Genomic DNA, 21218 nt, shown 5'->3' with positions numbered 1-21218 from the left:
TAATGAATTTATTGACTGGACTGTACTACTGAAACTCATTGTTTTTAGCGATTATTTAATCTAGTTTCACTCGCCTTGTAAAATGTGGCAGCCAGACTCTTAACTGGGACTAGAACGAGGGAAAGTATTACTCCTGTTTTGATTCGTTTGCATTGGCTTCCTTTTGAGTTTAGAATTCATTTAAGGTATTGTTGTTTAATCTAGTTTCACTCGCCTTGTAAAATGTGGCAGCCAGACTCTTAAATGGGACTAGAACGAGGGAAAGTATTACTCCTGTTTTGATTCGTTTGCATTGGCTTCCTATTGAGTTTAGAATTCAGTTTAAGGTATTGTTGTTTGTGTAGAGGTCACTGGTAGGCTTGACACCATCCTACCTGTCTGATAGTTGGGGATATTCAAATTAATTAACAAATCATTAATACCATTGATCATCTCTACCAAATGTGGAAGTTTTTCCACTAAGAAACGAACATTGTTATGTTTTGATTGATACTGTGAAGCTGCCTTGATGCAATCTATATTGTGAAAAGCGCTATATAAATATACTTGATTGATCTTCTGCCCTACCATCAGACCAATAGGTCTTTAAAGTCATCGAATACTTTGCTGTTGTTGATACCAATGCTTGAAACTCAAGGCCAATCTAACATTTTCTGTGGTAGAACCGAGAATATGGAATAATTTGCAGTTGTATATACAATCTGCTAATTCACTTCAGGTTTTTAAATCATTTAAGCAATCTTATTAGACACGTATCTTTTTAAAACAGTCAATGGGCTGGAGTAATTTGCTGTATAATACTTTACTATTTACTATTTTATTGTTGGGTAAAATTTGTTTTATTCTGTTATTTGTTTTATGTTTTATTTTTTCGACTCTGGTGTTGAGTCAATAAACTAAAACTGTGTGTATTTATAATTTATAATAATAATTAACAATTTATAATTTATATAATAAAACATTTCCGTCAATTCATACATTATCTTTTTTTATTGATTTTTTTTTTTTTTTTTTTCATAAAGCTTGATGCTGCCTTGACATTTGTGTCAGTTAAAAAAACTGCAGCCTTCAAACCAGAAGCACACCTATGATGGCTGGTTATTGATGCACCTTTTAAGTTCTTTTGGATGCTATAAGCAGCCAACAATGTTTTTTTTTTTGTTTGTTTGTTTGTTTTTTTTTAAATACTTTTTTGCAAAGTACACTTGGAAGTTTCACCTATAGTTTCACAATTGCCCTGGGTACAGTTACTGCGTTCAGTGTCAGCACAAGCAGATTCATCAGTAAGGTAAACACCGCTGGTCTCAGCTGAAGAAAGACACTCATATTTTAAATTCTTAAGCCCTTAATCTTAATCTGCGTAAAGTTGTTTGACCTCTATGCTTAGCCAAGTCTTTCTGGAGCAATGCAAGAATCTCGGCCTCTAGACTGAGACGGGATTATGGTAATTACAGTTATTATTTCTTCAATGTAAAGATGATCTGACACATAGTGTGGCCATCTTCTCCCAGCTCTTGACAGCTAAATTAAAAGCAGGCTGTGGTGACGTGACCTTCGGGACTGATCCGGTCTCAATGGAGAGCCATCTCTCATCTCTCAGCTCAGACACATTGAGAGGCCTGCGAGCAAATGTGTAAGTTGTTTGTTTTGAGCTGGTTAGGGAACGGGATGCGCTCTGTTGGGGGCGAGCCACTGTTGCCGCAAGGCTGCCGACGTACCTGTCCAGACAGGTAACCCTTTACCAATGAGGGAAGTGGAACCCTTCTCAGTGAGAGAGTGAGAGGGAGTTTAGCCCCAAGTGTCTAAACACCGGGGAGGGATGGCTCTGTCTTAAACCCCAAGGGATGCGTCTCTTATTATATGCTAACAACGCCTATGATGTTGTTTACTGCTGAGACCCACCACTTCACTCTGAGATGTTGCTTGCACTCGGGAAAGGTTTCCGGAATACATCAAGCACATATTAAATCTGAAATTAAAAATCAGTCATCCGTGACATTTGACACACAGACTCGGGTGCCAGAGGAATACCAACTCAGTGGCTGAAATCTCACGACCACTTAAACAGATATCCAGAGGGACTGTGTGTATGTGTGTGTGTGTGTGTGTGTGTTTGTCAAGACGGATTCAAGACGGAGCTTACCGTGAGCTGGATCAGGTGGTCCAAACACCAGATTGTACCGCAGGATGTAGAAGTTATTCCACACATAGAGCTGGTTGTCTCGGGGGTTGTATTCCACAGCGGCGATGTACTGGTACTGGTTGGGGAAGTGGATGTCGACGTATTCGCCTCGGTTCTGTTTGGTGTTGTACATGTAGTCGATCAGGCTCTTACTAACCTCGCTCTCGTTGTCTTCATAGGTGGATCGGACAACGTACAGAACCCCGCAGATCATGAAAGCATTGGAGGCTGATCGCTTGTCGTAGGTGGTCTCCCAGGTCGCCTCGAAGCGAAGGGTGTAGGGGTTGAGCTGACTGATCACCATCATACCGTTGTTCTGCTCAGTGGCATAGATCACCCAAAGACCATTTTCATCCACCGCCAAGTCGATGTCTGTTTTCCCACCCCACTTGTAAGGCGAGGTGTCATGATAATTTGCATTATTTATGATAGCCTCCCCACTTTTGATTCTGGTCCGAAGGTCAAATTTGACAATGTTACGAGTCCTCTCCTTGTTGAAAAACACCGCGCCATCGTATACAACAAATCCTGTGCCGTCGACCCGATGGGGGAGTTTATACGTCGTGGTCTGCCGAGAGTTTTGAAAGTCGTCGAGCGAGTTGTACTCAATGAGTGTGTCTGTTCTGTAAGGGGTCCAGGGCATGAAATAAACCTTGTCTCCTGCTTGGAGGGGGTCTTTGCACCATGACCCCGCTTGTTGTTCCGCCTCGTACAGAAACGACGGATCTCCAACCGCTTTCAGAGTTCCGGGACAAACAAAAACTAGTGATGGGAAGAACAGAGCAGAAAACAGTCAAACGTAAGCTTACACAGATCAAACTACTGTAGTTGAAAGCAGAGGGCAAAGTGCCTTCTGACTCTACATCACTCTTGATAACTGGGTAGTCGGTGAAAACAGAAAAAAAAAACACACTAAGAGGTCTAACAGCTACCCACATTCACAAGCAGTAAAAGGTGCGAAGAATCTGCATCTGAAGGTTATTGAGGCTTAAACGGAAGCAAACACAGTTTTTCTGTGTCCATAAGCAAACAGTTTCGGCTCACTGCTGCTTGGACATACTGAAGGGGAGTGATGGAAAAATCAAACCACAACCAAACACAAAGGGAAAAAAAGGAAGGAATACGACAAATCTGCCCTGCAAATAAAAGCAGACGACTAAATAAGGCTTGAGAAAGACGCAGAGAAGAGCAGCATACAGACAGTCTGTGTCCTGAGACAAGTTTTTCCACAGCTTTTACATCTTTCCTACGGGCCTAATGTTGCAATGATTTTACAGCATAAAGCATTTCCTTTCTTCTTAACAAAGCCATAATAATCAAACATGTAGAAAGGGTAAAGTGAGAAAGCAAGAGAGATAGAGATCGAAAGAAGGAGAGGGAGGTAGAAAGGCAGACAATTAGAGGAAGGGAAAGCGAGAAACAGTAGAGGCAGTGTAAAGTTAAGAGTAAATCTGTTACCAGAGCATGCTGGGAGTGTGGAGTGGGACTGGGGTTCGAACAGGCAATAAAAGAGTGTGGAGGAAAGGAAGAGGAGGGGGAAACGGGGCATTTTTTTTACCCTCAGCATTACCGCTAACATTTAACTTGTGCTTGATCATTTTCTTTTAAAGCTTCCCTCCAACTGCAGCTCGTGCACTGACCTTTACTACAATATACAAGACCCTTTCTGCTACTGCCTGCTATCAGAACAGCAAGAGTGGGCACAGGAAGATTTTACAACCACAAAAAAAATATATATATATATATAAATATATAAATAAAAATATATAGTAAAGAAAGAAAGAAAGAAAAAAAAAACAAGGAGCTGATTGTGTCAGTGATTTACCTTTTTGCTCCACTTCTATTTTAAGCGTTGGAAGAGAGAATGAAAGGAGTGCAAGGGGAAAAAGAGATTAAAATGAATTAACCATCATGTCCATGATCACATGCAGTTAACATGTCATGAGGTTACGGGCAAAATGCACAGAGCTACAGCTGTCAGAGGAGGAAGAAAATGCAGTTAGACACCTTAAACATGAAAGAGAGGCAGGTTAAAGGGTGTTCTGTCACAGTACAAAAGGACAGCGTATGTGGCATTGAAGACGAATCAATCTGCTGTTGTCGGGGGAAAGCTGCGGGGAAATACACGGGCTGAATACTAGATAGCGCCATATAGATTTTCATAAGAACTCAGGGACATCGACCAGGGAAATCTGAATTCCAGGTGGACAGATGGTAAGTTGTGCTGGAGGGAAACTCAAAACCAGAAAAATAAAGCTATTCCTCATCTCTACAGATCTTCTCCAACCACAGAGTTTTTGTCAGCCCTTCTAGGCGAACACTTGCTGTTTGGATTTCCAACATTCACAAAAAGTTTGTCAAATATAGTCGTACTTTTTAAAAAGCCATAAAAAGCCCTTTTTATTTTTCTTTCGACCAGATTAGAGTGTCAAATGGCGATTGGTGGGCTGGTGCTTCTTACTTTGGAAATCATATTTTTTTCATTTTCTAGGGTTAGTTTTTATAATGAAAGACTATGGAGCCAAATGTAAAATATTTTCTCACCCTCAAAAAAAAAAAAAAAAAATAATAATAATAATATATTCATAGTATTTTCACTTTCATAACATTGAAATGATAGACCAAAAACGGGTAACTTTTTATATGGGTTAATATTAATATAATTATAATACCCATATTATAAATTCAAATGGGCTTGGAACATCATGAGGGTGAATGTTTCATCTGAAAGTGTCATTTTTATTATTTGTAATTATAACATTTAAATTGATTTGTGTGTGTGTGTGTGCCTGTTTCACTGACAGCTTTTTCCACGGATAATAATGTTCTTAAACATATTTTTCTAAACATTAAACGAATAATTAGCTTATACAGCTTATTTAGATTGTTCTGATCTTTTTGGCTGGAACAATAATGCATGTTTAAAATAGTTTTTTTTTTTTTGTGTGTGTGTGTGTGTTTGCATAATTTTCAAATAACTACTTTACTAGCCAAGAAGAATATAATACTAGTACGATCAATTCAATTCAAGATCAATGCTTATCGTCATTGTTTTGTACGGGCCAATACACTGTCCTTCCAAATTAGTCCATAGCATCAGATAAAAAGAGACATATAGACAGACAGAAAGACAGAATGCAGACAGACATACAAATAGAATCTTGACAGTCTTCAGGAGTTTTATCTCCTCAGCAGCAGTATTCAAAATCCAAAACGTGAACATTTAAAACAATATAAAGCTACATTTCTCAGATTTCCTTATTGTATTATTATGATCGATCTACTAAAGGTGTCCATTCCCTGAGCACACTGTCCATGAGACTGAGCATGGTGTTCTTTTTTATTGAAGTCACCATTTTGTACATGAGCTCTTTTAAGCAATTAAATGAATCTCATAAACCTTTACAGAACACAGAAAAGAGACAAACAGGGTATACCACAATACATTTAGCAGAAATAAATTCTATTTGTTTGTAGTATATCATTGATAATAATACGTATACTGTACGTATATTTAACTCTTTTGCAACGTGTCATGTTGTATGATAGCTTTAATAGTATTTGTTGTTGTGCTGCCTTTAATTTATGCTGATTTAACAAATAAATGCTGTAATAAAAATTAATTATTGTAGTACTGATGTATAATGTAAATCACAATTGAGAATAATAAAAATTGCAAAGAAAAAAACTCCCATCTGGATGCATTACAGTATAATATTTTTGATTGGATGCATTACAGTATAATATTTTTATTGGAAATTTGCTTAATTGTCCTGAAAATAATATCAATGCAAAAAAAAAAAATAAAAAAAAAATCTTAATGGTCCATAAAATTGGTTTAGGTTTTTTTAATATTATAACAACAAAAAGGGCTTGAATGAATGGATGAATGAATGAATGAATGAAAGGATAGTTAAACAAACAAACAAACAAACAAACACGTAAGTAAATAAAGTGAGCCTTTACTCTATACTACTATAGTTCCGGGTTACTAATGAGGTAGGTTACAACTAATGGGGAAAAAAGAAAGGCATGGCAACATCCATCTATGAGGCAAATCATTTATAGTTTAGTCAGCCAATACAATTTGTCCACTACTGAGTCAAATCCTGTTCTCTGGGATACCATGAACATTCCACTGTTGCAACCAAACAAGACAAGAAAATAATAAAGTCGAAAAAACAGCATTCAGCAGCCTGAGGGTGACATGAGGGCTCTGCCGCCCTATGGAGTCAAACTGTGATTAGTAAATAAAACTGTTCCGAACCGCCTGCAAATGCCTAGAGGAGGTAATGCAAAAACATTAAGACATTAAGACAAAACAGACAACACAACACAAACACATATTCTGCGAAGGTGCTTTCATATCAGCAAAGAAAAGGTGAACAATCACAGATATTCCAGGAGAAAAACATGAAACTTTATGAAAAAAACAGTTTTCAAAATTTCGTGTGGAATTTTGACTTCAATAACCCATAGATACGGATGTAGACTAAACTAATATTGAGCACTAAAATCCCTTTGTTATCTTGGTGGGAAATGTGCGGCAGAGGACCCCGTCTGGTATGTGAAGTCTCTGGAAACATTCTCTGAGAAGACGAGACAATTCAATCAGAGAATAATATTACTATCTAATTGTTTAATGGAGCAAAACAATCCATACTCTTAATGTAATGGGAAATCTGAGAATAGAAGTGAGGCGTTTGTTTGGAGTTTGCTCATGTTAGATCCATGTGCAGTCATTTGTCTTTTCTGACAGTCGTATAGTTGCGGTTTCTTACAAGCAAACACAATAATCAAGCACTAACGTAAAATATCTTAGGTCTGTTTATTAGTTGGCGTAAAACCGGCATGTCTATGCTTAGCCAAATCATATTTTTGAGGCCAAAGAAATCATGCTGGTCTGTCTCTGAGCGATTATATTACTGGACGTCAGAGACTGCTGCTTTGCTTTCATGCATTGCTGTGATGATCCTGAGAGTTTACAGACTGCTAAAAACAAACTTTTCAAAGGGAGAAAAGCACATTGAAATGGATTTACATTTAACTGCTTACATTTGAGTTTTTGTCAAATTTAAACAAGACAGCAAAAAGCATTTTGCACCAAGCTCTGTGCGCTGCAATCACATCTAATCCACTCTTAAGGTTTTATGATACAAATCAAACACTAAAAACACAAGAAATCATGAATAACTATTTCTATCCTGAAAGAAGCAGCAGTGCTTGCAAGGCAGCAAACGAATAGTGTTTTAAGTTTTAATCTTGTAAATGCAAATGAAATGCTGCATCAAAGACACTGTGTGCTCGTTTTATTTTGCAAAGACAAAAGCATCTATATATATATATATATATATTTAAATCGAAAAACAATACGATCAATCAGGTTACATGTATGTCCAGTAAATAAATGCAAGACGACTAAATGAGAATAAACTCGGCAAATATGCCATCATTGTCATTAAATCACTACAGATCATTACAGTCTTGCAAACACTGATATTGATAATACAGTGCCTATAAAAAGTTGTATACAGTACATGTATATATATATACACTCTAAAAAATGCTGGGTTGTTTTAACCCAATTTTGGGTAAAATATGGACAAACCCAGCCATAGGGTTACATTTTTAAATTACATTTTTTACCCAATGGCTGGGTTTGTCCACATTTTACCCAAAATTGGGTTAAAACAACCCAGCATTTTTTAAAGTATATATATATATATATATATATATATATATATATATATACATATTTATACAAAAATGTATTTCGGCTATTTTAACGAATATAATTCAAAAACTGAGACCACACAACCTTCTTCCACCTGTTTTGAGACCTCATGCCTTCTTGCAAATTGTAGTCAAAATGCCAAATGACTTATTTTTAACAACAGTAGCTTTATCTTTGGCAGTCTCTCTTATAAAGCCCTGACTGGAGAAGCACCCAGGCAACAGTTGTTGTATGCACAGTCTCCAATCTCAGCCACTGAAGCTTGTAAATCATTGGTCTCTTGGTGGTCTCTCTCACCAGTCTTACACGGTCACTCAGTTATTGAGGACGCTCTAGGTAGATTTACAGCTGTGCCATACTCTTTCCATTTCTTAATTGTTGCTTTAACTGTACCCCAAGGGATATTCAGTGACTTGGGACATTTTCTTGTATCCATCCGCTGCCTTGTGCTTTTCAATTACATTTCACTTTCACTGTTTGGAGTCTGAAACTTCTGCAATAATGACTCACCTGAAGTTGAGCCTTCTATATAGAGCTGTGTTTATTCTACAATCAAACAAAACTACTTAACGACTTACAAGTGATATTTTTAAAGGGATACTCCACCAAACAAAATGAGAATTATGTCATCATTTACTCACCCTCAAGTTGTTGCAAACCTGTATACGTTTCTTTCTTCTGCGGAACACAAAGGAAGATATTTTGATGAACGATTGGAACTTTGGCACCATTGACTTCCACAGTATTTATTTTTTTTTCTACTATGGAAGTCAATGGTATGTTCCAATCGTTCTTCAAAATATCTTCCTTTGTGTTCAGCAGAAGAAAGAAACGTATACAGGTTTGTAACAACTTGAGGGTGAGTAAATGACAGAATTTTCAATTTTGGGGGGAGTATCCCTTTAACAATTACTTCAGAGAACATGATTATCAATGTGTGTCATTTTAGAGAGTGTGATATTTTTTTTTTCTGTGTGTGTGTTTTAAACAAATTTACTTTTGACTAGAAAAAGTCTCTTTTTTAGTTGATCAGTGACAAATGCTGTAAAATGACAAAACCTATAAAAGCGCAAACTGTATATTTTATAAACACTGTATTATCAAGGACAAAAACTGTATCCTGTAGAAAAACATTTGAAGGCACAAATCATAAAAAGGCTTTTAGTCGTAAACATACATACACACACACATATATATATATGTATATATATATATATATATATATATATAGATTTAAAAAGATGGCTTATACTTACTGTAGGGAACACATTCATACTGGACTTCAAGGTACTTATACGTTCCTGGGCAGGGGTCAGGAAAAACATCTGGTCCAGTGATGACGATGCACTGCGTTCTGTTGTTACACCTGAACGGAGCAAGAGAAATATACAAAGAAATTAGACGAGTGAAACACACACACACACACACACACCAGTTTCAAGGAATGTTCTGGAGTTTGCTCTAGCAACAGCATTTTTAGAGTATAACAATGGAAAATTACAATTTTGAATAATTGCTGCATTATGTTACAGTAACTTTTTTAACTTGTTTACACAACACCGTTGTGTACCTGGCCATTAATTTACATGACAACAGCGTTTTTTGGGCCTCATTTTTGAAACCGATAGTGTTCTGTAAACAGTGTTGGGTGTAAGTAATTACTAAGTAATTAGTTACTGTAATTTAGTTACTTTTCCCTTGAAAATGTAAAGTAAGGGATTACTCTTCATTTATCAGTAATTTAATTACAGTTACTTCTGATGTAATTGAGGTAAATACTGTGTATAGATCAATCCGATCTCACAGCGATTCGTTTGCATTTTATGAGGTGTCTAAATTGTACGACCGCACAAATTCGTATGAATTATTGTAAAATATGTCTGAAAAAAGTGTGAAATGTCATGAGATCAGACATAAAACAATAGTGGGTTTAACATCAAAATGTATTGTCTGATGTTAAAAAGTATGTTTTTATAATGTAACCTTCTCCACCTTGGTCAGTTTAAGGATAATTCATGCAATTTTATAGTATTTATTTGAAAGAATTAAAACAGAATCATGTCTACCCTTGTATTATTCAACTGGTTGAGATTGATATGGGATTTTGAAAGTAATTAATAATTCAAAGTAATTAAATACTTTTTAGAGAGAGTAATTAGTACAGTAATCGAATTACACTGTTGAAGAGGTAATTAGTAACTAGTAATTAATTACTTTTTTAGAGTAACTTACCCAACACTGTCTGTAAACTACAAAACCTTGAATTTGTGCAAAGGGTTCCACCACGTGCATTCTAGTGTTTCTTTATCACAAACTACTTCCCTGGCATGCAAAATTCAGCCGTTTTAGATGTTTTCGCGGATTCATGTGAAGCGTTTTGACAATATTATTGTCTGTACACGAAAAACGCAAAAGACTAAGTGCATCGTTGTGGTGTAAACGTACCCTAAATGATATTTGTGTTAAGCTTAACTTGTATTGAACCCGGAACATTCCTGTATCAATCAGCTGTGAATACAATTGCTGCTTTTGAGGCTCATGTCAAACCAAGAGGAACCCTGCAGACAGAGCTGATGGACGGAGGGATGGTGGCCCAGAGCAGGAACCAGAAAAAAGACGGCGGGAATTAGCGGAGCGGATAGATGCCAAAGTGGACCTTTTCAGCCCAACGACAGAGATAAACAGCCTCATCTATGAGTGTTCATACCTGCCAGCACATGAGTTATACATCTGTATGAATCCCCCCTGAGGCCAGGCTGATTGTACCTATGATGGATTCATTTTCCCTATATGCCATTTCACTCAGAATGAACTAACCATCCCTCCACTGCCTGTTTAACAGGAAGTCATGCAGAAGGTGGTTTATGTGGGTTCTAGGAACTAAAATTAAGCACATCAATAAAAGATAAAGTGCAGAAATGATCTCATGGCTTAGAGACACGTATACAGCAAGATGCTGAAAAAGTAGCGGCAGGAATAGTCCATCAATCTGCGCCACGTTGTTCCTGAGGTCTGCATCTATGCAGTCCACTCGCTAAATCTTCCAAGCAACTACATATTTCCCTGAAAAATAATGGTTTAGAACTAAAAAGGCTTTAAAGCCTTAAATGTGCTTGTTTCCCCTCCCCAATTTCTTCAAATAACTACAAATAGTTCTTTATTGACCATCAATATACTTGGTTAAAAAAATATATATATAAAATTATTACCCAATAAAAAATAATGGTTCAATTTAAAACCAAAAACAGCTTTAAATACTGTTGTTTTAGTTCCACAAATAACTTTTTATATGTGTGTGTGTGTGTGTGTGTTTTCATGTTAACCATTCCTGTTACGGCAAAGCAATCACCTGATCCATCAGAAATCCTTCTAATATGCTGATTTACTGCTCAAGAATTTCTTCTATTAATTCCTTTGTTAAAAACAGCTTTTGTTGCACCAAATCAGCATTTTACAATGATTTCTCAAGGTTCAAATGACTGAAGTAACGCCAACTAAAAACATTACAACCAAATTTAAATTGCAATATTTCACATTTTTAAATCCTTACGAATTTAATCAAACGAATGCATTCTTGGTGAATAAAATACTTATTTAAAAAGTATTACAACTCTTCAAGATTTCAAACTTTTGAATGGTAAAGTGTAAATGTAACATCATTTTTTTTTTATCTCCAAAAGAATATAGCAACTCAAAAACAATGAATTATTGGTCCTTTAGAAGAGACCCACTAATACATATTTTTAGTGGTGTTTGTTGGGCAGAACCATGTTATTGTATATTTTAACATAAAAAAACAATGTATGCTGTGTCTCCCAATTTCTGAGAATAATGTAGGGTTATTGTCCTAAGATAGAGGAAAAGAATCTGGAAACAAAGGTCTATTGGTTTGGGAATAGAGAGCATGTTTTCCTGTAAGCGCAGCACGGGGTGAATTATCCTGCTGGCGTTTTTCTGACCTGGCCTTGGGGCAGCATCTCTTTCCGCAGTAATTTCTCTTTACCTCAGCACGCGACCCTGACAATTCATTTGTCTTATGTTCTATTTGCTAATAAACAAGTGAACACTTTTTTTTTTCCTTGTAAAAGCAGCGAAGCACGTGGAATTGAGTGCTGCTCCGTCCACAGCTGTGAATTCCCACAGGTAATGTTTGAAGATGAAAATTTATACATAGACACGAGCTTTGCCGAAAAAAAACACGTCCCTCATATGGGAGTTTCTTTATTAACGAGCACTCATATGTGGTAACAGATGAGAATTTCAGCATGTTTACCCATATAAATGAATTATAGATCTAAAATTATAACACACGGCCAAAGCTGGTGCCATAATGTGGCGATTGGTTGTTTGGTTATTTGTAGTTGTATTATAGGGAGACTGTTCCTGTTCATATTTCATTCAGTCACACTGTGTTGTTCATTTGCATAATGTGCCATGTGAATAAATAATGATCACAAATTATCTTAAAAGAGGAAAAAGATTAATAATAACTTATTGAGTCAACATTATGGCATAACAAGCCTAACAACATTTTATTATTGTAGAAAACTTGCCTTGATACAATATAGATGGAATTGATTTTTTTTTTTTAATTGTATTTTAATGTTTTAGTTTTTGGTACTATATTTCTTGTAGTGTTAAAATGTCATTCTTCATGCCATTTTTGAAATTACTTTTATGCTTTCAATACCAGTTTATTGGATTCATTCCCATCCAGGCCACACAGGTGTGACTCATTACATCCATTCCCACGTTTGACAACCACAAAGTGTCCATATATCTATATCTATATCTATATCTATATATATATATATATATATATATATATATATATATATATATATATATATATAAATAACTTAACTATATATGAAGAGTTCAGATGCAAAAGCCTCTAAATGCCATTTGAAATTTTCTTCTTTAATGATGATTTTTATCGAACTTGTATATTTAAGTTCAGTAATTTCACTTAAATAACAATTAATAGGGAATTATCATTGCCATTTAAGTGAAATCACTGAACTTAAATATACAAGCTTGATAAAAATCATCATTAAAGAAGAAAATTTCAAATGGCATTTAGAGGCTTTTGCATCTGAACTCTTCATATATAACTTTTCCACTGGTTTTACTGGTGCTGGCAATGGTAATGGTCCGCTGGTGCTACCAACTTTCTCAGTAGTGATTTGGTCGCACCTTTTATTTTGCTTTAACATGGGATTAATCATCGTATGCTGATTAATAGTTTGCACATGTTTTTTTCTAATGTTTGATTAAAAACAAATCAAATCAACCTTTCTGCACCTGTGCTCTTGTCATAATTTTAATTTATATATATATATATATATATATATATATATATATATATATACTGTATATATATATACTGTATATATATATATATAATCATTGGGAATGATGGCTACATTCGCATTGTTCGCATGTGACACAGAGGAAATTCTTTACTCACATGATGTGGCATGCATAAACACATTTTGGTCCATTTATTGCCTTGTGAAAGCAAATCAAACTAAGAAGTTCCTGTTCCGGAACAAAGCAAACGACCTACAGGTCTGAAAACGGCCTTAAATAAACTCCACTTGATTCGATATTTTCTTTTATCTAATATAATGCCATTTATAAATTGTAATATGTGGATAAACTGTTCAAATACTGTTTGGGGCTACTGTATGCTAAATTCCCTTTCTCGTAATGTTCCTGTTAGCCGACAGTTGGTGTTTGCTCTTCACACCACAGTCACACATTAAGCTGTTTCACAGGACGCCCCTCATTAGACAGATCTCTCGCTCCTAAACTCTGAAAACTCACAGAAGCAATGCTTTCAAGATATCACAACATTTACAGTAGAAATTTCACAATAGTGTGGTAAGTTGGAGGAAACGTTTCAGTCAGGAAATCTGGACTTCGCCAATATAATATAAAAAATATCTATATTACAAATGATATTCTTTGATATATAAGTTATTTCAAGCAAATTAGCTGATGTGTATATAAACAATAGTTGAAACTAGATAGAAAATAATCTAAAAAGTTTTAGTTAAGGAGCCTAGGAAATGGAGACAGAAAAGAAAATCTTGAGTTTCATATATTGCCTTCTTTGTTGGATGTCCCCATAACGTAGACTATATGTTTTATCTTTGTATTATTTTCACATTATCACTGTGAAGCTGCTTTGATACAGTCTGTATTGTAAAAATCGCTATATAAATAAAGGTGACTTGACTTTATCGATCAAACTCATTACATTACAGGAGGCAGCTTTGATTGGTGATCTGAGTGATGCAGTGATACAGTTCTTGGCTGATCTATAAAAAAACATTATGACAATATATAATAAAGCACTTCTAAGATGATGCCGAGCACATTTTGTGTTTGTCACTGTAACATGACAAAGTAAAAGAAAAAAAACATGATGATGCCTGGAAGAATATAAATGCTCAGTATTCAAAATTTCATATCTGAATATAAAACAAATTGATCTATATTATCATTATACCTATGTATTATATTGTATCTGTTCTCTGAATATATGCAGTGTAATGGCAGATAAGCTAGTCATTCACTTATGCCACAAAAAAACATGACCACTTGTTGTTTGAATATTTAGTTTCGAAAGAACCAGATTTGTTTGAAATAATTAAACATTAATCCGAAAAAACATTCAAACTGAAAAGGACCGAAGAATAGATCATCATGCATCCAATTCAAATTAAAACAAACCAAAATGAAATCAAATGTAATCAAAGTGATTGCAGTATAATTGCAGTACTTTGATATTTAAAAAACAAACACGATTTCTATTGTCTGTTCTGAACAAAACCTTACTTCCTCTATTCACAGCATTAAAGCAGCCCGAACCTCACATATCTAATTCAATCAGGAATCAGGGGCTTTATTTAATACTTTATTACCAGGCCAACAAATTCCCAATGCTCTGAATTCTTAAACAGGTGTAGCTGTTGTTTCTAGAAGCCTGTATTTACGGTGACTTATGAAAGCTTAATCTGCAATGCTCGAAGTATTCACTAATACCATATGTACAGTGGGAGTGCCGTACACGGCTGTGCTGGTCTTCTGAGAGCCATGCGGACGCCTCTGTCACGGATATTAATGGTGTGAATAGAGAACAAATTTCCCCTGTACAGCACTGCAGCCATTCCCTCATGTTCCCCAAAGCAGGGTACTTAGCAGAGCAAGGACGACAGGAACAAGAGAATTCCTGCAACAAAACTTTTGTTTCCGATGTGTTGCTAAAGGAAGGACTAATGCAAAAAACTTGAATAGTAATTTGAGCACAGGTGTGCTTATAAGTTAAATAATAAGTTTATTAGCCACGTTGATTTGGGGGGGTGTTGGGAGCACAGCACACATATTTTTAACTTGTTGAGCCATAATTCCTATGAGAGTGATCCACTCTGCAACATTTTACAATTGCATTCCTCCTCAGTCTTCCCAATAATTTTCTGTTTCTCTCAACACTCACAGAATGCCAATTGCAAGAACTACAGGAATTTTATTATAAAATGAAAATTCATATTCCTTGCATTAATGAGCAACTTCACCGATTTTCAACCTGCTTTGTATTGTTACAATATTGGTAGTATATGCAAATTAACAATGTTTAACCATTCTCTGTGTTACTTGGACCGAGAAATTATTATTTGATAAAACACACAACATTTGTCAGCTCCAGGGATTTGGTGACAACTATAGATTATACTTTGTTGTAAAATCAGTGGTGGAGGAAGTACTGAATCTCAGTACTTAAGTAAAAATACAAATAACCAGATAAATATTTACTTTAGTAAAAGTAAAAGTAGAAGTAACACAATGACAACCATACTTAAGTAAAAAGTCAAAAGTACCTGATTTTAAATGTACTTTAAGTATTAAAAGTAAAAGTACTTGCATAATTATTTTCTTAATGTCTATTTCTAATGATCAATAAAATATTTAATTCTAACTCATTCAACCTAATACTCATAATGATGTTCAATAATGATAGAAAAAAAAAACGTCACCATTTCTGAAACTTGCAATTAGGCAATATACACATCATGCTGATCCTTATATGTTAATAACTATGGCAGTAAATGCAATTAATTTATGGTGTAATTCTGAACCTCTTGGCTTGCCATAATCCTAACCAAACATATATTACACACGGTGCGTTTCCTATGCACATAAAAACTCATTTTCGCGTAAAAAAAAAAAACAAGTTTCCTACGCCCCATGAGGCCTTGCGTCAAAAGTGGGCGCGACTTCCGGTTGGAAGTAAACAAAGCGCGATTTGACATGCTTGACACTCGTTCATTCAACAGTTGACAGTCATTCAAGTTATAGCGATCCAAACTAGCTAACGATGTGGGAACACAACCTCAACGAAATTCAAAAGGGTGAAATAACAGTACCTTTACCCTCCGCAGTAGTTAATTGGGAGTATTATAATAACATTAATTATCAATACTCATCAAGACAAGGCATGGTGACAGACAGTTGTGCGAGCTGACAAACAATTAAAATAAAAAAATACACTTAGTCATTGTGCTTTGGAGTTTATTCAAAATTATAAATGAATGTGCTACTTGAATACATTAACTGGCACATTTGGTATTCTGTCAACACAGGCTTTGATCCTGAGTTTAGCTGTAACATCAGTAGCGAACAGCCAATCACATGCTGAGAGAGTTTATAGAATATTAAGAATTTAAACAAATGTACACAGGAAGATTCGTCGTCTTTTGGGAGGTGATGGAAACTACAGTCGTTGGCAGGATCAGAGACGGGCTCTGGTAGGATTACTCAGATTTCGTTTTCAGCTTATGTTCAAAACAATCCCGTTTAAGCCACTGAATTAGTTTAGTCCGGTTATACATACAACCGCGAACAGCACATGTTGTCCCTGAGCTCCGTAACGACATCTCTCATAAAGATTTGCGTCTTTAAATAGTAAAATAATTCTCCAAAACACAGCTAGCCTCTTCGCTAACTAACACACAAAATACCATTGGAATGCTACTTCCGCCGCCTCACCGGAAGTTTCACCCACTTTATTTTTTACAGGAGCGCCCCTTGGAAACTTGTGGATAAATTGCACGATAAACGAACTGCGTGCGAGACGCATTTAGTGTGACCGGGTTGATATATCTATGGCAACCAAACATCACTGGTGAGACAAACGTGCAACGGACGGACGGTCACATTGTGTTTTGGCAGGGGAAAAATTTATCAGAAAATGTAATGAAAATGTAAGTTGTAGAAATGTAGTGGAGTAGAAAGTATAATAATTGCTGCAAAATGTAACAAAGTAAAAGTAAAAAGTAAGCACTATTTACTCCACTTAAGTAAAGTAAAGATACGTGAAAAATGTACTTAAGTAAAGTAACGAAGTATTTGTACTGCGTTACATTCCACCACTGTGTAAAATGGAAAAGCTTTCTTACCTGTATGCGACGGGGTTTTGTTTTGGGGGTTAAACGAAACTGACAAAACCACATTTATTTCAGTTTACCCCTTCGTTTGACTTAAAACACTGTGTTTGTAGTCAGAAAGTCTGAAATGTTGACTAAAAACAGGCAGGTTTCTCAGATTTGCCATGGTGACGCTCATATTTAAAGCTGCAGTCCGCAACTTTTCCTCGTTGTCACCATCTCTGTTCGAAATCTGCAATTGCAGTTATTTGCGGCATTATCATCTTTACGTAGGTTGTAAATCGGCATGAAACAGCGCGGATAAACACCGTGTTTCGAGGCGAGTGCTGCAGTCAATCACCGCGCTGTGTGGATATTGTCATTCAGAATCCCAGATTCACTTTTTGAAAGTTTGACCAACATAAGAATTTTGTGGGAAAATGTCTTCTGAACAAGTAAGTAACATCCACTTTTATTCTGATCAACTAAGGGGGAAAAAGCATTCGACATGATAAGCTTCGTTAGATTTAATCAACGTGATTTACAGCAACCGTGCAAATTATAGCAGCTTTGTTCTCAAATTGTTCATGTTAACAACATCAGTACTGCGTGACTGATAATGTTAAATTTAATGTGTGTTATGGTTACCTGTGTAGTTACGAATTCATATACTCCATAATAGCAAAACGAGAAAGGCACAACAAAGGAAACTCTATAACTGTGTGAATTAAGAAAACATCCTGTTACACGATTGAACTATTGAAATATCTTACTTGTTCAGCAGAAAAAAGCCGTCTCTTCTTCTATCATTTTGAACATGGAGTTCACGCACTTTTCAAAAGCCTCGCCGGTGTTTAAATCCATGTGTTCAAATGAGACGGTTTCTTTCTCTTTCTCTAGCCACCTCAAATCCAAAGTACAAAGTCTTTGGGGTTTTATAACTGCTGAATCTCCAGTTGACACCGATGATTGTTGTTTGAATCTTTCTGGATGCTATAAGTTTAATTATGTAAAGTGCTGCGAGAAAAGCCTATACATCTCCTCACGCGCAGCTGGCCGAAACTCCTTCTTTATGTGTACAGGTGTGACGTAATGACTCAAAGACATGCTCGAATTTCCCGCAAAAACCCACCAGTACCACTGGAATTTAAATCATTATTACAAGCTAACTGTTTTGAATCTAGCTATTGGCAAGCAATGGTTTTGACCACCGGCAGAATATGCTTTTCTTTAAATAATTATTTTGGATTATTTTTAACTTTAAAAAGTTACGGACAGCAGCTTTAATAAAATAAAACTAAACTTTACACTTTGAATTATTTCACCTGGGACGACTAGAAGTTGACACCATTATGATTTGCTACAGTATGTTTGCTAAAAAATGTCGCCTACTAAAGGCGGTATTTAGTTAAAGGAGAACTCATTTTTTTGTACATTTGCAGTGCTGTCAGTACAGACAAATATGACAAAAATCGGTCTTGACTACACCGTGTTATCCTCTTTTTAAAATTCGCACATGTTGACTTCAATTGGGCAAGTTCTAAACCTGCTTTTAGCCTCTTAACATCCTTGATTTGTCATTACGAGTGCACAGCCTTGTGAGTGGTGTTATTAAGAGTGACCACGGTCAATCTGACTGCAGTAGATGTGAAAGATATTAATAAAAATGATGTTAATTCAGGCAGCTCACCAGGGGCGGCTCGCCCATAGAGGGCGCTGGGGCGCCGCCCTCCCTCCGACCTGTTTGTCTGTTTTTTTTAATATATATTATAATTTATCATTTTGAAAAATAATCTGTGTTAATTATATGCTAATAATGGTTTTACTTTTAAAAGTGTTTTGAACTCACCAGAATGATATTTGCATTCACTTTCGTTACTTTTATCATGTTGGTGTAGTAGTATAGCCAATAGGCTGTCTTGTCAGGGCGCCAGTTCGCTCAGCCCCACAGTGCTGGAATTTAAGCCAATGGTTCCCCGGTTGCTATGCAAAAAAGTTTATATTTCGCCAATCAGCGCCGTCAAATTTTATGGTTTGGGGGCGCTGAAAATATCGCCCACAGTATCAGATTAGGGGAGCTCGTGCACCGTGCACGCGCACCACGGGACATTTTTTTACCTCAGATGAGAGCAGAATGGCAGCGCCAGTGACGTCGAGTGGAAATAATGTAAAGTTAGTCGTGGGAATTGATCTGTCTGTCTCTGTCACTCACTCACTCACTCACTCACACACACATAAACACTGTTTCACACACATTTGATATTAAAATAGTTATAGGAATATTAATACCTGTGTGTTTGCTTTGTTTTTGATGTTTTTAAGTTCTGAGCTAGATTACTGTGTTTAATACTAGTTAAAATCAACTTTCTTCTCATACTTGGGTGTTACAATCAAGAACGTTGTCCCACCCTCTTTTTCAGAGCCTTTTCTCTCTCTCTTTCTCTAGTATCAACACATTGTTATCCATTATCCAATTGTCAAAAATATATAGTCTACAGCTGGGGATTGATTAAACTAGATTGTTGTATTACTTATTATTTTTTGTATTACCTATATTATAATTTATCAATATTATGCGTTTGCACTTTTTCTGTCAGCACACAGAGCATAATAAACATTCAACTTGTTCATTATCATTAACTGTCAAACTGTTATTATTATTATTGTATTATTTGACCATTGGTATTGACTGGTTTAAGTTATTTTATTGGTATAGGTAAGGGCATGGCCTAAGGCCTAAAATGCACCAGAATGCAGGAAATCACATCTACTAAATTCAAAATTTTCTGGGGGGGAACCCCCAGACCCCCCTCTTATTCAGCCCCCCCTACTATAATTTTCACCAGCCGCCACTGCAGCTCACATATTTACTTCCTGTTTGCGGTCGAAGTCCACAGTAGTCGATTGTTGAGTTCGCGCACGCGCGATCATTGGTAAAAATACACTCAAAAACCTCCCCCCATGTTCAACATTTGATTCGGATGAACTATCCATTTTTAGCTGATAATCTCAGAACACCACACAGCACCGTCATTGGCCGACAGCTGACAGTCTAGCTGTGTCTGAAACCGCTCACTCGTTCACTCATTCACTAATCCCTAAATAGTGTATGGCATTTGAGTGCACTATATCTGCAAGGAGTGAACGAGATGAAGTGAGTGAATTCGGACGCTGACGTGTTACACTGTGCATCGGAGAGTTGGAGCTGTCGCAGAAAAGGCTTTATCACACGTACTGATAAAACTCCTTTTATCTTACGTTACTTACTTTATAAAATAATATTAACAACAACAACAATCATAATGACTTTATTTTGTAATTATATATACCTCCGTGCCAGCTTTGTCTGACTGAAATTGTAACTCTCACGCACATAGATGACGTGTCGTCGAGCGCCCTCCGGCGACCGTTATTATATCCGATTCCTAACGACGATTAACGGATATTTTTCAAATCCTCCACTGGATGTAATGTAATCTCTGGTTTAAACTTGCCCGTGCCGCACTTTCATGCGCGCTCAGTTCTCTCCGCATTGGATTGTGGGAAATAGTAAGTGTACATCGAATGTACACTCGAATTCAGAGAGGATTGTGGGTAAAAGTAGTAAATGAATGTAGGGAATGATGTCGTTCACTCAGAATTCGGACACCACTACAAAATGGCCGACACCCAATATAGTGCACTATATAGTGGATAGGGAGCGATTTCAGACACAGCTTATGTCTCCACTGTTGCTTAGCTAATGGTCACACGCGCAACCAGTGTTGTAGTCGAGACCACCTCACTCGAGTCCGAGTCGAGACAGAGACCAGAGAGAGTCGAGTCCGAGTCAAGACCGAGTCCATAGAGCGTCGAGTCCAAGTCGAGTCCA

The 21218-nt window shown here is 36.4% G+C and overlaps 1 protein-coding gene across 33 annotated transcripts in view; it reads right to left on the bottom strand.

Moving 5' to 3' along the window:
- The window catches only part of adgrl2a (adhesion G protein-coupled receptor L2a), a 113832-nt gene that overhangs the window by 40580 nt on the left and 52034 nt on the right, over window positions 1–21218 (bottom strand). For 28 of the 33 annotated variants that reach the window (XR_016148647.1, XR_005618633.2, XR_005618634.2 and 25 more), the window contains exons 4-6: window positions 9173–9282; window positions 4008–4022; window positions 2144–2944 (exon numbers count right to left, since the gene is read on the bottom strand). Coding sequence is in view for 29 of the 33 variants with exons in the window: in XM_039653566.2 (XP_039509500.2) it covers window positions 2144–2944; window positions 4008–4022; window positions 9173–9282 (926 nt within the window). In the remaining 4 variants the exon portion in view is untranslated. The remainder of the gene's footprint in view (window positions 1–2143; window positions 2945–4007; window positions 4023–9172; window positions 9283–21218) is intronic. The other 5 variants (XM_039653552.2, XM_039653575.2, XM_039653572.2 and 2 more) reach the window with 1 other exon arrangement.

This window comes from Pimephales promelas, chromosome 21 (assembly GCF_988280905.1).
Source record: "Pimephales promelas chromosome 21, fPimPro1.hap1.1, whole genome shotgun sequence".
NCBI lineage: Eukaryota > Metazoa > Chordata > Actinopteri > Cypriniformes > Leuciscidae > Pimephales > Pimephales promelas.
The sequence above is the reverse complement of the archived record's forward strand: the minus strand, read 5'-3'. Positions and strand labels throughout refer to the sequence as shown.